Genomic DNA, 12,936 nt, shown 5'->3' with positions numbered 1-12,936 from the left:
TTAAAGGGCATTAGATTATGTTGCACAATCTCAACAAATACCACCTCCATCCCCCAACCTTGCTTTTCCAGTTCCTGATGCAAAACAGGAAGGTAAGAGTGCTCATTTACACAATATGAATGTAGTTGGCAGACTTCTTTAGTGATACAAGTCAGTTAAAAACTCAGTTTACTGAAGCCCATTTTACACTTATTGTTCCTCCACATTGTCTGACTCAGCCAGTTAGAGATTCCCTTACATTTTGGAGGAAGCTGCACTTCTGCTGGCAATCACATGTTCATGAATGGAAAAATGAGTTTTAAATACTTGGAATCTTGATTTTTGGTTATATTTTCCCCTAAGTGTTTAAGACAAGCTTGGACTGACAGGCAAACCTGCTGTTGCTGCCACTGGTCTCTGACCAGCCACCGCTGCACCAGCGCTGTCCAGAGAGGGCAGCTCTCAGTACCCACTTCCTCCTGTTCCACTTCTCCAAAAGTTTCAGTTAACGTGCTCACTTCAGGTCTTGTCTGGCTGCCAACAGACACTGACAACCACCATGTCTTGACCTTCCACACCAGAGCACCAGTAGTTTGCCTGCAGGCACCAGGAGGACAGGGTGGTTGTCCCATTGCCACCACTGGTCTCACCCCGGAGGGGACAACTGACAGTCCCTTCTACTCTGAGGAGTCTCAGAACAGTTCAAGTGGCTAAGAGACACCTCAGCCCAGATGGAGACATTTAAGAAGGCCCATGACAGGGAAACCAGAGCACATCTAGGCTACATCTCACAGATGTACTTACAGACAAACGCATCCTTTGGATTTGGCATTGTTGGATTAGACATTAGAGGAAATTCTCTCCTCTGAGGGTGGTGAGACACTGGCACAGGCTGCTCAGAGAGGTGGTAAATGCCCCCTCCCTGGAGCTGTTCAAGGCCAGGTTGGATGGGGCTTTGAGCAACCTGGTCTAGGGAGAGATGTCCCTGCCCATGGCAGTGGAGTTGGAACTAGATAATCCTTAAGGTCCCTTCCAGCCCATTCTGTGCTTGAGTTGTCTTGTTTTAATTGTTATTTAAATACCTAAAAAGTCAATTTACACAAAGCAATCAAGTGAAAGATTCCCTAAGCCGAGGATGGAAGTTTCTCTTTCATGGTCTCATCTATCCTAGGAAATAGTTCATGTTCCAGTTGCTGTGATTTTGTACCAAAAATGTATTTGCCTTGTGGCTGTTGTTATGTTTTTCTTTAAAGCAAAATTGTCTTGTGTCTAAAAGCAGTAACTGCAAGAATGACCTTTTCCCTTTTTTTACTAGGTAGCAAATGGGTTTTGGTTTGATTTTGCATTTTTTTGCAGTTCACTTCATTCTCATTCACCTCTGAGTTGTAAGTTTGTTTCAGCTGCGCCCCTCTAAGATTACAATATAAAACCAAAACTTCTTACTGAATACCTTTTCCCTTTGAGGACATTCAGAATATGAATCAGACTTATTCTGCTCTAAGTTGGGACTGATTGTAATAAGAAGATATAAATGTAAAATGGAGTAAGCCCATATCCTACAGCATGATCAGAGGCTTGATTAATGCAAATGAAAAAAAAAATAATTTTTTTGTGTTCTTTTTTAGTTCTAAAGATTTTTTTCTTTAATCAGATTTTTTTAATTTTTTTTTTTTTGCAGATTATGAAATACCTAATCTCAGGATCAAAAATAGGTTCCTGGCTTTTAAAAAAGGGAAAACAGCATGTTTCTTCCTAGTAACATTTTTCGCTTCTCAAAAGCACTTTGGTTCAACTTCCCCATGAAAGATAATAATCATCCTAATCTGTTCTGCAGTGTTACAGGATAGGCATAACCACCTATGTGGGAAAGATACTATGGGGAAGTGGTGAAATTGGAAATTCCCTTTCTAATCACTCCAGGCAGGCTCAGAGCTGTGACAGATGAGACGGACACCTCCATCCCTTGGTGGCCTGGCCTGTGCCTCTGTGGGTGATCGTTGTTTCCAAGACAGAGTTGGCAGAAGGGGACTGTCAAAGTGCACAGCCTAGCATCTTATTTCAGGCCCTCTACATGAGCAGTTTAAATGTTGAATCCTAAGAAGATTCTTGTAGCTACTGCACTGTGACAGCACATGTCCCACACTGTCACCATACTGATTTCAGCAAGGGAAAGCTGCATAATCCTAGGGCCTATATACACAGAAGTAATCTCTTTGTCGAAACCATTATGCTACCATTGAAACTTTTTAGTAACTGCTCCTGCACTTGAATTTGATGCTTTAAGATTAATTTTACATTCCTGTTGCTTTGCACATTCAGCTACACTTCAATTGAAATGGCATTTTGAATTTGGAAAATGTAAAAGAAAACTCTTTTCTTTAGTATTTCTGCAATGCTGGGCAGAAAACTCGCTTTGTACACTGTACTTTTCTAAGGTTTTTGTTGAATTACTATGTATTTCTAACTCCACACTACTATCTTCATTGCTACTTCTTCCCAATCTGCTGCTGTTACAAGTCAGGAAAATACAAGACCTGTATGTTCTTCCTGGGTTGCAGGTTTTCTGCCACTTTCACTTCAGTTTTCTATCTTAAACTTGTGAGGCTTTTAATTTGGAAATCTAAAGAAGTTGGGAATAAATTACTTTCTGTCTTTGCTTTGGAAAAATAATTCTGCTATTTGTTTGTTTCAATGATTACAGTGAGAAGAATTGTTCAGAAATCTGGGAAGCGTTTAAAAATGCATTTATTAACAAGGATCCTTGCAGCATTCTACCTGAGGACTACGAATTATTTATCAACCTGTCATTGCACGCAATTCCACCTAACAAGGTAATGATTCTTGGTGTTATGTTAACTGTCCTGTGACTTCCAGCAGATTTTCCATGACACAGTTAAAAATTGACCAAGAATCATTCTGCAGCTGAGTTAGGATTCATTATTTTTGGCCTGTCTGTAGTTTACAAACTAGGCTTGAGCTTCATGGCATTTTTCAGTGTGTTTGGCTGCATTTATTTTATGCATTAACTTCTCAGCAACTTCTCTGTTTTCATTCTACAAAGATCCCTCCTTTTTCCTGCCATGCCAGGAACTCCGTTGCTATTCCTGAACTTCCACTTCTACTTTTCCTCAAGTTAGGTGCTCTGCTGACAAAGCCTGCACTTGCTATCATCTTTTGCTTCCACTCCTCATAGCCAAGTCTCAAGGAAATTACAAGTTAAACATTTACATGTTAAACAAGCATAAGCAGAAACGAGATAGGACGACATTATATGCTATTAAGAAATAAGGGTTTGATGAGCTGGCAGTTGCAGAGAACTGTGAAAGTGCAAAACCAAGGCTCTTCATGCTGTCATATCAGAATGTGTGCTTTGGCCTTCTCTAAAAGGTTGTGCTTTAAAGAAGTCTTTCTTCTAGCATTATTATTCCTACTTATTTCTTGTCGGTGTGCCTGGCCGGCTAGTGGAGGTGTATTCCAGCGAGGGAAGAATGCAAGACAATCAATATGATTGATAGAGCAAACTCCAACTTTATTAGAAATTACAGGCACTTATATACCCTTAGCCCAGATTTTGCATGTCCAGGGTTGCACTTATGATTGGTCAGTTGTACTAGAGCCTGCCACGGTCTGAACAGTGACTGGCTCCTTGGCCCAGGCTCAATCAGGACTCTCTACCCCATCTCCTCCTCTGGCACGTTTGGATGTTTACTTCGTTAGCTCAGTTTTATCAACTGGTTCTCATGAGAGAATCCTCGGTTGTTGAGGCCCAGGTGTTCTATCAGTAAAAACAGGATTGCTCACATATCCGTTGTTTATTAAAACAGTCTGCAACAATTTCTTATCTCTAAATGATACAAGCTAAACCAACAAATATTCCTGTTAACATAGTTGAATTTATGAAAGAGTTTTGCAAACAAAGAAATAACAGCCAGACATAAGATTTTTTCACACCATAAAGCAACACAGCAGCATGTCAGAATTCTGGTAAGATTCATCTGGTCTATAAATATCTGTCTTCTCTTTTTTCTTCCTTTTCCTAAATCTGTCTGCTGAGGAAGGCAAAGCTAGCCCTAACTGTATTTAATGTAGGTCTGCATCTATTCCCATCATGGGATGAATGCACCTCAAGCCTCAAATGATCAGAATTTACACTACTGGAAAAGTCCCCACTTTGTTCAACCCCACTTTGTTCTTCTAGAAAGGTAGCTAACATTTCTGGTTATTAGCTTGATTTTGAAAGAAATACTAAAACATGTCTTACACTGTTTTCAACACTTCATAATCTCATTGTGTTCATGTCCAAGTGATGGTTCATTTATTCTGTTTTTTTGTCCCTTGTTTTTTAATATAGTCTCTCTTCTGGGAAAATAATCAGCTGCTAGTCAATAGCTTTGCTGACAGAGGCCATCGCTACATGTCTGTGGGTGACACCCTGTTTGGCTACTTTGCAGACTTTCTAAACTGGTGTGGACAGGCAAACAGCACTGGTAAGGCGATGGGTACTATATTAAATATCTGTCTGTAAAACAGTAATAGAGACCAATTTCTGTGTTCTGGCAGAGCAAACTTTGCTCTTACCCCAAGAAAAATCAGGGGTAGCTTCACTGTCTCATTCTCTTCTGTTTTGTGTGAATATTTAATATAGCAGCCAGGGGAGCACACAGTAAAATTTAAACAGTGCTGCATGGAGATAAACCTCTTTCTTAGTCCTCTTAGAGGATGCAGAGGACTCTTTGCATCCCAAGTATACAGTTAGAGCTGTTTCAGCAAAAGTGTTGAATCCACAGAATGTCACCGTATAAACTGCAAAGGATGGAAAATGATAGGAAAAAAATACAACTGTCAGTTTTCAGTGTGTTGTCAGACCATCTTGTATGTTCAGTGAGTAATGCAGGAACACATTTAAATGCTTTCTAAGGTAACTTCTTATGGTTGTTATCATCTTTCTAATAGCACTAATCAAATGCTTTTCTGCAGAACTGGACTATGAATCTTGCCCTACCACGGAAGAATGTGAAAACAATCCAGTGGAATCTTTCTGGAGGATGGCATCTATCACTGTAAATAGTGCATTAGTCCTGACTTTAGTCCTGAGTTCATACATTAGTGAGTGTGTCCTGAGTGGTTCAGGAAAACATCGCAAATGAAAACAGATTTAAGTCTGTAACTGTGCTAGATTTTTTCCTCTGATACAAATACACTTTTTTTAACTGGGTACAGTGTTTTAGCAAGAGGAGCCTCATCTTCACCTTAGCTTGATAATGTGTTAAAATTCTGTGTTAGCTTTATAAATACACATTAATAATACATTGAGCACTATAAGCATACTAGTTGTCAAGCTGAATACATGTCCTAAAGTGAGATTTGACAGCCTTTATTCACAGCTCACATCCAGCACAGAGTACCAAAATGCTTTCTTCCTAGGTTTGAGAAAATAGTTTGAGAAGATGCATTGAATTAATGCACTGGCTGTTTAGTTCTTGTCCTCTCTACTGCAGTGACCTGCTAGGGTGTTAGTTTGATACTGTTATTACAATTCTGATATTCTTCTTGGTAAAATTCTTTCCTTGGTCATTGTTGCTTGCATTACAATACTAAGTCATATGACAAATCTGTAAGATCAAAACCTGTTACGTATTGCAGTATGCGCAGCAGAGTTCTGGGGTGATACACGTCTTGTTGAATGGTTCTGCAGCTGGAGGAGCTTATCCAGTGCCAGGGTAAGAAAACTGATTTATTTATGTGTACAAGGTCTGATCCCTGTAAAAAAGGGGTCAAGCAGTTGTTTGGGTCTTCTGCTGCAGAAAGCATGAGAAGTGCAGCTGGAAGAGCCTGTTGCACCTACATCTGCTGAGTTGTTGGGACAACTGTCAATTGTCCCCAGCTGTAGGAATTAACATGAAATGGATTAAAACAATCCTTTTGACTCCTGCATTTTACAAACTGCTGTGGCAAGCAGGATAAATGCCTTTTGAAAAAAGTCTTCAAGTCAGCCAAAATACTGTAGCAAAATGTGTTTGTCTTCAAAAAGATAAGCACTGCAAAATTTCCATTGAGGGACATCTCCAGGGAGAACGTCCTTACAAGGAGTGCAGCCTCTGTCAGTCCTAGGAGCAAAGTTGAAAAGTTCTATAGGGAAAGTGCCTGTTATTTCTCCAGGACCAAGACAAGAGGTAGTCTGAGATCCATTATGGTTTAAGAAAGCAAAAAAGCTCATTGAGAAACATATTAACAAAGATTAGCTTCCTCTTCTCCTTATTCCCTTGTATATTAGGGACAGATGTGTTTTCCCTGATTTGCAAGTGTACCACTATGCAGAAGTTCATCTGAGCTTATATTTAAAATTCATTATAAAACTGCACCCTTACAAACATTTACTGAATATGTAGCTGTAGTGACTGCCCGCCTTTGATAAAAAATACATCTTCCCTTACCTCAGTAACTATGCTGTCCAAGGCAGATTAAAAAAAATATTTTAAAAAAAACATAGAACAAATCCTCCTCTTGTATACTCACTGAGGACTAAAAACAATCATTGAAAATTTAATTTTATCTCCACATAGAAGAGAAACAAGAACCATCTGTTCCATAATGCCTAATTACTTTTGTCCCCCTAAAGGTCCATCTCTTTATACAGCTTTCAGCTAATCAAGTAGATGGTCTCCTTGGGTTGATCAAGTAGTCAGCTGGGACTGTCTGCAGATGATACTACCAGGCAGCAAGTCAATGCCCAGAATCCAGTACAGATTCCTTATTTGAGGAACCTCTTAAACATAAACTAATTATTTTCATCAGTTCCCTGGATTGCCTGTCTGGTGGTGTTCTGACCAGTGAAATCTCCGCCTCTGGAATACAGCCTGCCAAGAAAAAAAAACAAAGAAAATTACTCAATCTGTTTTCTTTAATGTGTTCTGGTCCATTTATGACTGTTTTTTTTTAAGGGACCTTGTTTGAAAGATGCTTAGAGATGAATAATTAATAGCAGAAAGTAATCTGAAAGTTCTACCTGTTCCCAAGCATCTCTCTGATCTGTTTTCAAGCATTTCAAAGCCACTTCCAAAGTTTATCCTTTTTTACAGTTTGTACACTTATATCATTATAAAGTCAGCTGTTTGCCTTGTGGCTGTTGTGATGTTTTTCTTTAGAGACAAATTGTCTTGTGTCTAAAAGCAGTAACTGCAAGAATGACCTTTTCCCTTTTTTACTAGGTTTCAAATGGTTTTTGGTTTGATTTTTCATTTTTTTGCAGTTGACTTCATTCTCGTTCACCTCTGAGTTGTAAGTTTGTTTCAGCTGCGCCCCTCTAAGATTACAAATATGAAAACAAAACTTCTTACTGAATAGCTTTGCCCTTTGAGGACATTCAGAATGTGAATCGAATTTTTCATGCTCTAAATTGGGACTGATTGTAATCAGAAGATATAAATGTAAAATGGAGTAAGCCCATATCCTACAGCATGATCAGAGCCTTGATTAATGCAAATGGAAAAAATATTATTTCTTTTTTGTGTTCCTTATAATTCTAATTATTTTTTTTTAATCAGTTTTTTTGCAGATTATGAAATACCTAATCTCCAGAAAGACAAAATCACACAAATTGTAATCTGGGTTGTGGATGATATTGAAGGACCAGATATGTAAGTTGTCTTCCAAAAAAATTAACTTTTCCTTTTTGGATGTCTTTAAAATTTCACCTTAGCTTTCTGTTTGAGTATAACTGTATAGCAATTAAAACTTAAAATGCTTTCACTATCACAGAAAGCACACCCTGCCATTCCCAAAGAGTATAAGAATAGCAGAATTACCAAAATATAAATAAATGCTAATATTATGTATGTAGTCCAGTCTTAGGTAAAGGGAAGTGCATGTGTATCTCGTATCTTGAGTGAAGATATAGCACACAGTTTTACTAAAAAAAGAGTAAATCTGAATTTCAGATTAAATGCTGACATGAAATATTTATTTTGCCTTGCCATATGTATTATTTTAATTTGCACCTGTCTTAACTGTTTTAAAATTGTTAGAAGCAGAGAAATACGACTGGGGGGCTCATCTTCTCTCAATACTTAAAATTAATCTAATATAAAAAGTAGGCTTTAAAAAGGTATAATTTTGCTGTTAGTTTAATTTAAAAAACACAAAAACAAATAACAAACAAATAAAAAAATCAAAACAGATCAGTCTAAATAGAACAACCTATTGGTAAATAGCCAAAGACCAAGTGATGATTTTAACAGAAACATAATGGAAACTGGACTCTGAAGCTAAAATAAATTAAATCATTTGGCCAGAAATTAGGCCTTGTTTGGGACTGATTAAAGGAAGAATTAAATAGTGTATTAATGGTATCTTTTGTGGGGGTCCCTCGAGATGTGCATAGATTAATCAAGGGTAGAGGAACAGAAGAAATCAGTTTTACCCCAACCACGCACAGGGTTCCCGCAGTTGAATATAACCTGGTGGCATTTCATTGGTCTTAAAACTCCCCTGACTGAAGGCCAGAGAAATAAGCTCAGATGTCACCCTGTTCACCACTGGTGGCTGAATCCCTGGTGTCATCTGCATTCTCAGGAACATGAGGTGTACGTTCTTGCTACTCAGCACTTTTTATTTGCATCCATTGATTTTGTGTCATTTCCCTTTGACATCTCATCTCTTTGCTTCTCTTCCACTCAATTTTGGCATGGTGATATTTAACCTAGTGCTGTGGAGTCTATGAAGCTGTGGAGCTATGAACTGTGGAATCTATTCAGATTAGTGGTTTTCAGCCTTTATCTTTAAATTGCACTTTGGGAAAAAAACAAACAAACAAACAAAACCCCCCAAAACTCCCACAAAAAACCAAAACAAAATAAACCCAACCCCTCCCCCCATACAAGCTCACCTTTGCAAAAGTTGCCCGTATTACAAAGAAAAATTAAGCAGCAAATATTATTTTTCAGTTTGTGCTTGTCTGGATGCACAGGAATATTTGTGTATTTTTATTAATTGCTTTTTACAGTTATTTTCTTGGTCCCCTTATTATTTCTTTAGAGTTGTGAGTATTTTACTGACCATGGGGTAAGTAGCACTGACTTTGGTGCAAATTTTAGATATCTCAGTAGGTTCTGTACTATGCTAAACTTTCTTTAGCTATTTGAGCCAGAAATTTAAAAAACAGTGCTAGACACAGAAGCTGGGTTTAGGATTGTTTCTGTGTTTTTTCTCTCTCATTGTCTTTTTGTGTTGTTCTGTATTCAAGAGAGAGTACAAGCTTCTAAAAATAATCATTCTATTTTATAATAACCAACTTATTCTGTAAAGAGCTTTGGCACCACATACACAGCTGCCAAAGAATATTACAAATTAAACACTCACTACTTTACAAAACTGTTTAGCTCTTTTTTTGTTTGTTGAGTGAAATATTAAAGGTGGGAATATTGGTTAATAGAATCTGCAAATGCTACACTTGCTGAAGCAAATCTTCCAGTCTCTGCAAAATGAGTATAAAATGTTAAATGACCGTAAGCAAACGAAGAATTATAAATAGCAACGCACACCAGTTTTCTGTAGGTGTTAAGGAATATAGAAGAGGGAAAGCAATGCGGATTTACTTCACTAATTCCATCAAGTTCAGTGAAAGGAAATTAGATAATAAAAGACTTGCAATAATATTAGAATTCTCTCTCACAGAGATTCTTGTGGAATTCATACTGTAAAGATATTAGAAAACAGGCTGACAACCCTTGGTTATGATGTCACCTGCACTGACAATTACAAGTAAGTGAAAATTCTTCATTAATATGGTGCATTTACAGAAGCATCTCATCTATTTAAAATTATTTCTTACCATCCAAAACTTAAGTGCCATTAATATTGTGTCTTTAGTAAGAGACTGATACATTGGATGGACGAGGTCACATTTTTCAGACTTAGCATTTTTCATTCATGAATTGAGCAAAACACTAAACCACACTGTATAATTAAGTGCACCACTGTACTTAACCAGTGTTAGACACAGAAGATGGCCTCATGTATTCTGCTTCACTGTAAAATCTTTATTTGGATAGAAAATCTAAACAGCAGTTAAAACCAGCCTGCAGAATTACTAGTTTTTCCCAGTAGTATTCACAGCTCTAGTTATCCACAGGAAATCGTAAGATAAATGTAATTAAAGGGAAGATTTAGACATGATTATACTGTTGAGTTTGTTTCATTTTTTCTGTTGTTTTCCTCAGTTTTCTGTCTGAAGGCTGCTAAATAAAGTTATATATTCACAGGCCTGTAGTGTTCTTACTCTGTCTGGATTATCCTGATGATTCTAAGTGCATCCTTTCATCGTAAGTAAAAGAAGTCCAATCCATCCTCACTGTCATTACAATCAAATAAACAATGCAGAAGTCAACAGTTCAACAGATTCCACCTCTGACATCTATTATTTATCACCCATATGCAGTGTATGCAGTGTATTCTTGAATGTATTACTTACTGTGGATTGAGAAAGGGGTTTCTGTCTACATACTGTGCACAACTGTCTGTCAGCACCTGCTGTTCCAAATTTGGTGTTAATCAGTTCCCACCAGTCACACCAGTCACACAGTCACACAGTCATTCATACTGATGGTATGAATGAAGTTTGTAAACGCCAGTGTTCTGATGCAAAATCATACAAATTTGAAATTGTTTTCATCAATATTCTTCCTAGAATAATGAAATTGTAAGTCAAATGGCAACAGATCTAAAGGACATTTCTCCAGCTACTGGAACTTTCATTTCCAAATTTTGAGGAAGTTGTTTTTTTTTCATCTTCTGTTTTCTGTACAAACCCAATTTCTATATTTAATGTATTTACCTTGGGCCAGTAGGTTATCTGCAGAGAATGCAGATTACATCTAAAATACATTTTTCTCAATTAGCAAGCATCACTCCCAAACAAGGTTTTAATAGTTTCCTTTCCTATCCATATTTTTCTTTATTATATAAAGAGGAAAAAATTAATTTATTATGTATGTCAGTGAAATTACAGTAAAGATGACAGTGTCTAGTTGTGGCCAGCTTCTTAATCTATATGCTGTTACATGGATAGGTACACATAAGGTACTTGAACATGTGAATACAAGAACTTCCTCACAGTTTGGAAAGCTGCAGGATACATAGATGCCTAAAAGTTGTTCTCTAGTTATACTACTTTTATGCATAACCCGTATTTTTGGCCACCTCCTATCTCCTACTGTCCTTTCTGCCCTAATTCAAGTACCTGCAAACCTTCTGTATGTTAATATCCATGTAACACTGCAATGATAACTTCTGCTAGAAAAACCTGCTTTGCTGCCCTTGGTTATGGCAGCAGAGAGGTGTGACTCCTGCTTGTCTGCCTCTGGTTATGTGGCAGTAGTCCCTCATGCAGTACAGAAAAGGAGCTGTGCATCACTTTCAGTAGTATTTTAATACATCTGTGGTTTTTAATACGTCCTTACAGAGAAAATGAGTATTCTCTGTTCCTGCTGGTCACAGAAAGTTTTTATTCATCGTGCTGTGTGACAACATTCCTTCTTACATCCAAATTACATCCCAGCACCAATCTATAAATGTGAGCTATAAATGTATGATGTAAACAGTGGCATTTCAGATACCACTGATAGCTCCAGACTCTTTCTAGATAATAAATCATAGAATAGGATTCCAGTCCTGTTAAGGTGTGTGTTTGTTACTGGATACCACTTCCATGGTGGGTTTCCTTGATCTGACAGTGAATGCTAAGGCATTTGTTCATGTGTCAAAGGATAATAGAGTTGTCCCATGCACCATTTCAGCTGTGAATGTGGTTACAATGTTAACAAACTGGAGGAAAAAAGTCTTCACAGAACTTAAAAAAATACAATATAGTGAACTCTTAACAGAAGATTCTTCTCTTCTCTCAGGTTTTAAACCACTTCCCTCAAAGTTTTGTGATGTGGGTACTTTCCTCAACTGAGGAAACCTGGATGAGAAGGCTTTTGGAAACCGTGTCTTTTTCCTTTCACCTAAGGGATGCACATACCAGTTCTCCAGTATTATCACATAGTGCTTGCAGTATGTAAGCAGGGGAGCAGCCACCCCTTTCTTTTCATCCATGGCAGTACTTAAATTAACATAATCACTAGCATATTCTAAGCACCAGCCTCATGCTCTCCTGGGGTGACTAAGCAACTCAGCTGTTATAATTCCCCTTAGGAGAAGTTTCTTTGCTTCTTTCCTCACTGAGGCCTCTATTCCCCCGCTGTGTGCATGGCAATGTAATAGGCTTGAAGCACTTTGTATCTGTGCTATCCCTAATCAAGACAGCTTCCCACTCTGAATGCTATCATTGCTTCTCCCTGAAATTTCAGTAGCCAAAATACTTTGAGCCAATGAATACTTACACTCTTCCCCAAATCACTGCCTTCTCTTCAATAAATAACATCTCAGTTGAAATTAGCAGCCCTTTCAGAAAAAAACCAACCTTAAGCAGATGTATATAAATGATTTGATGATTATTTTCTAGATCTGTTTTCTCTGTGGATGGAACCCCGCTCTCTGATGGTCCATTAACTGACATGGGAACAGTTTGGTCAGTAGTAGTATCACTATTAAGAGCGTGTATCTGTTGGGAAAAGCTTTCCTTTGCAGAGTGTGTGTGCTCAGTGCACACCCAGTGTTCATAAGCAGTGAGGCCAGGCATGCAGGCTCTGTTGCATCCCCTTTCACCATGGCTATTTGCTCTTACAAGACTGACAGATGTCTTCTCAGCCTCCACAGAATAATGTTCCAAGCCCCAAAACATAAAGAGTTGTGCAAGTGACTTTTTTGGTCACACTGACTCCTGTCACATTGGCCTACCAAAGGAGAGGGCTGCCTCAGGGCAGCAGAGGGATGGCCTAGAAGGTGCTGTCACATACCTGGGGCTTCTTAGGCAGTGACAGTGCCCCTTAACGCCCCTCCAGGCTTGAACTATGTTCC

The 12,936-nt window shown here is 38.1% G+C and overlaps 1 protein-coding gene across 1 annotated transcript in view; it reads left to right on the top strand.

Annotated features, from left to right (window-relative positions):
- BST1 (bone marrow stromal cell antigen 1) overlaps nucleotides 1–12,936 on the top strand; it is a 14,599-nt gene that overhangs the window by 870 nt on the left and 793 nt on the right. The window contains exons 2-8 of the mRNA XM_010003098.1: nucleotides 2,681–2,810; nucleotides 4,331–4,466; nucleotides 4,957–5,039; nucleotides 5,623–5,699; nucleotides 7,524–7,616; nucleotides 9,652–9,738; nucleotides 10,239–10,298. Of these exons, the coding sequence (XP_010001400.1) occupies nucleotides 2,681–2,810; nucleotides 4,331–4,466; nucleotides 4,957–5,039; nucleotides 5,623–5,699; nucleotides 7,524–7,616; nucleotides 9,652–9,738; nucleotides 10,239–10,298 (666 nt within the window). The remainder of the gene's footprint in view (nucleotides 1–2,680; nucleotides 2,811–4,330; nucleotides 4,467–4,956; nucleotides 5,040–5,622; nucleotides 5,700–7,523; nucleotides 7,617–9,651; nucleotides 9,739–10,238; nucleotides 10,299–12,936) is intronic.

Source organism: Chaetura pelagica, unplaced genomic scaffold (assembly GCF_000747805.2).
Source record: "Chaetura pelagica isolate M959 unplaced genomic scaffold, ChaPel_1.0 scaffold147, whole genome shotgun sequence".
Taxonomy (NCBI): domain Eukaryota; kingdom Metazoa; phylum Chordata; class Aves; order Apodiformes; family Apodidae; genus Chaetura; species Chaetura pelagica.
Note: the sequence above shows the minus strand (reverse complement) of the source record. Positions and strands in the feature narration are given on the sequence as shown.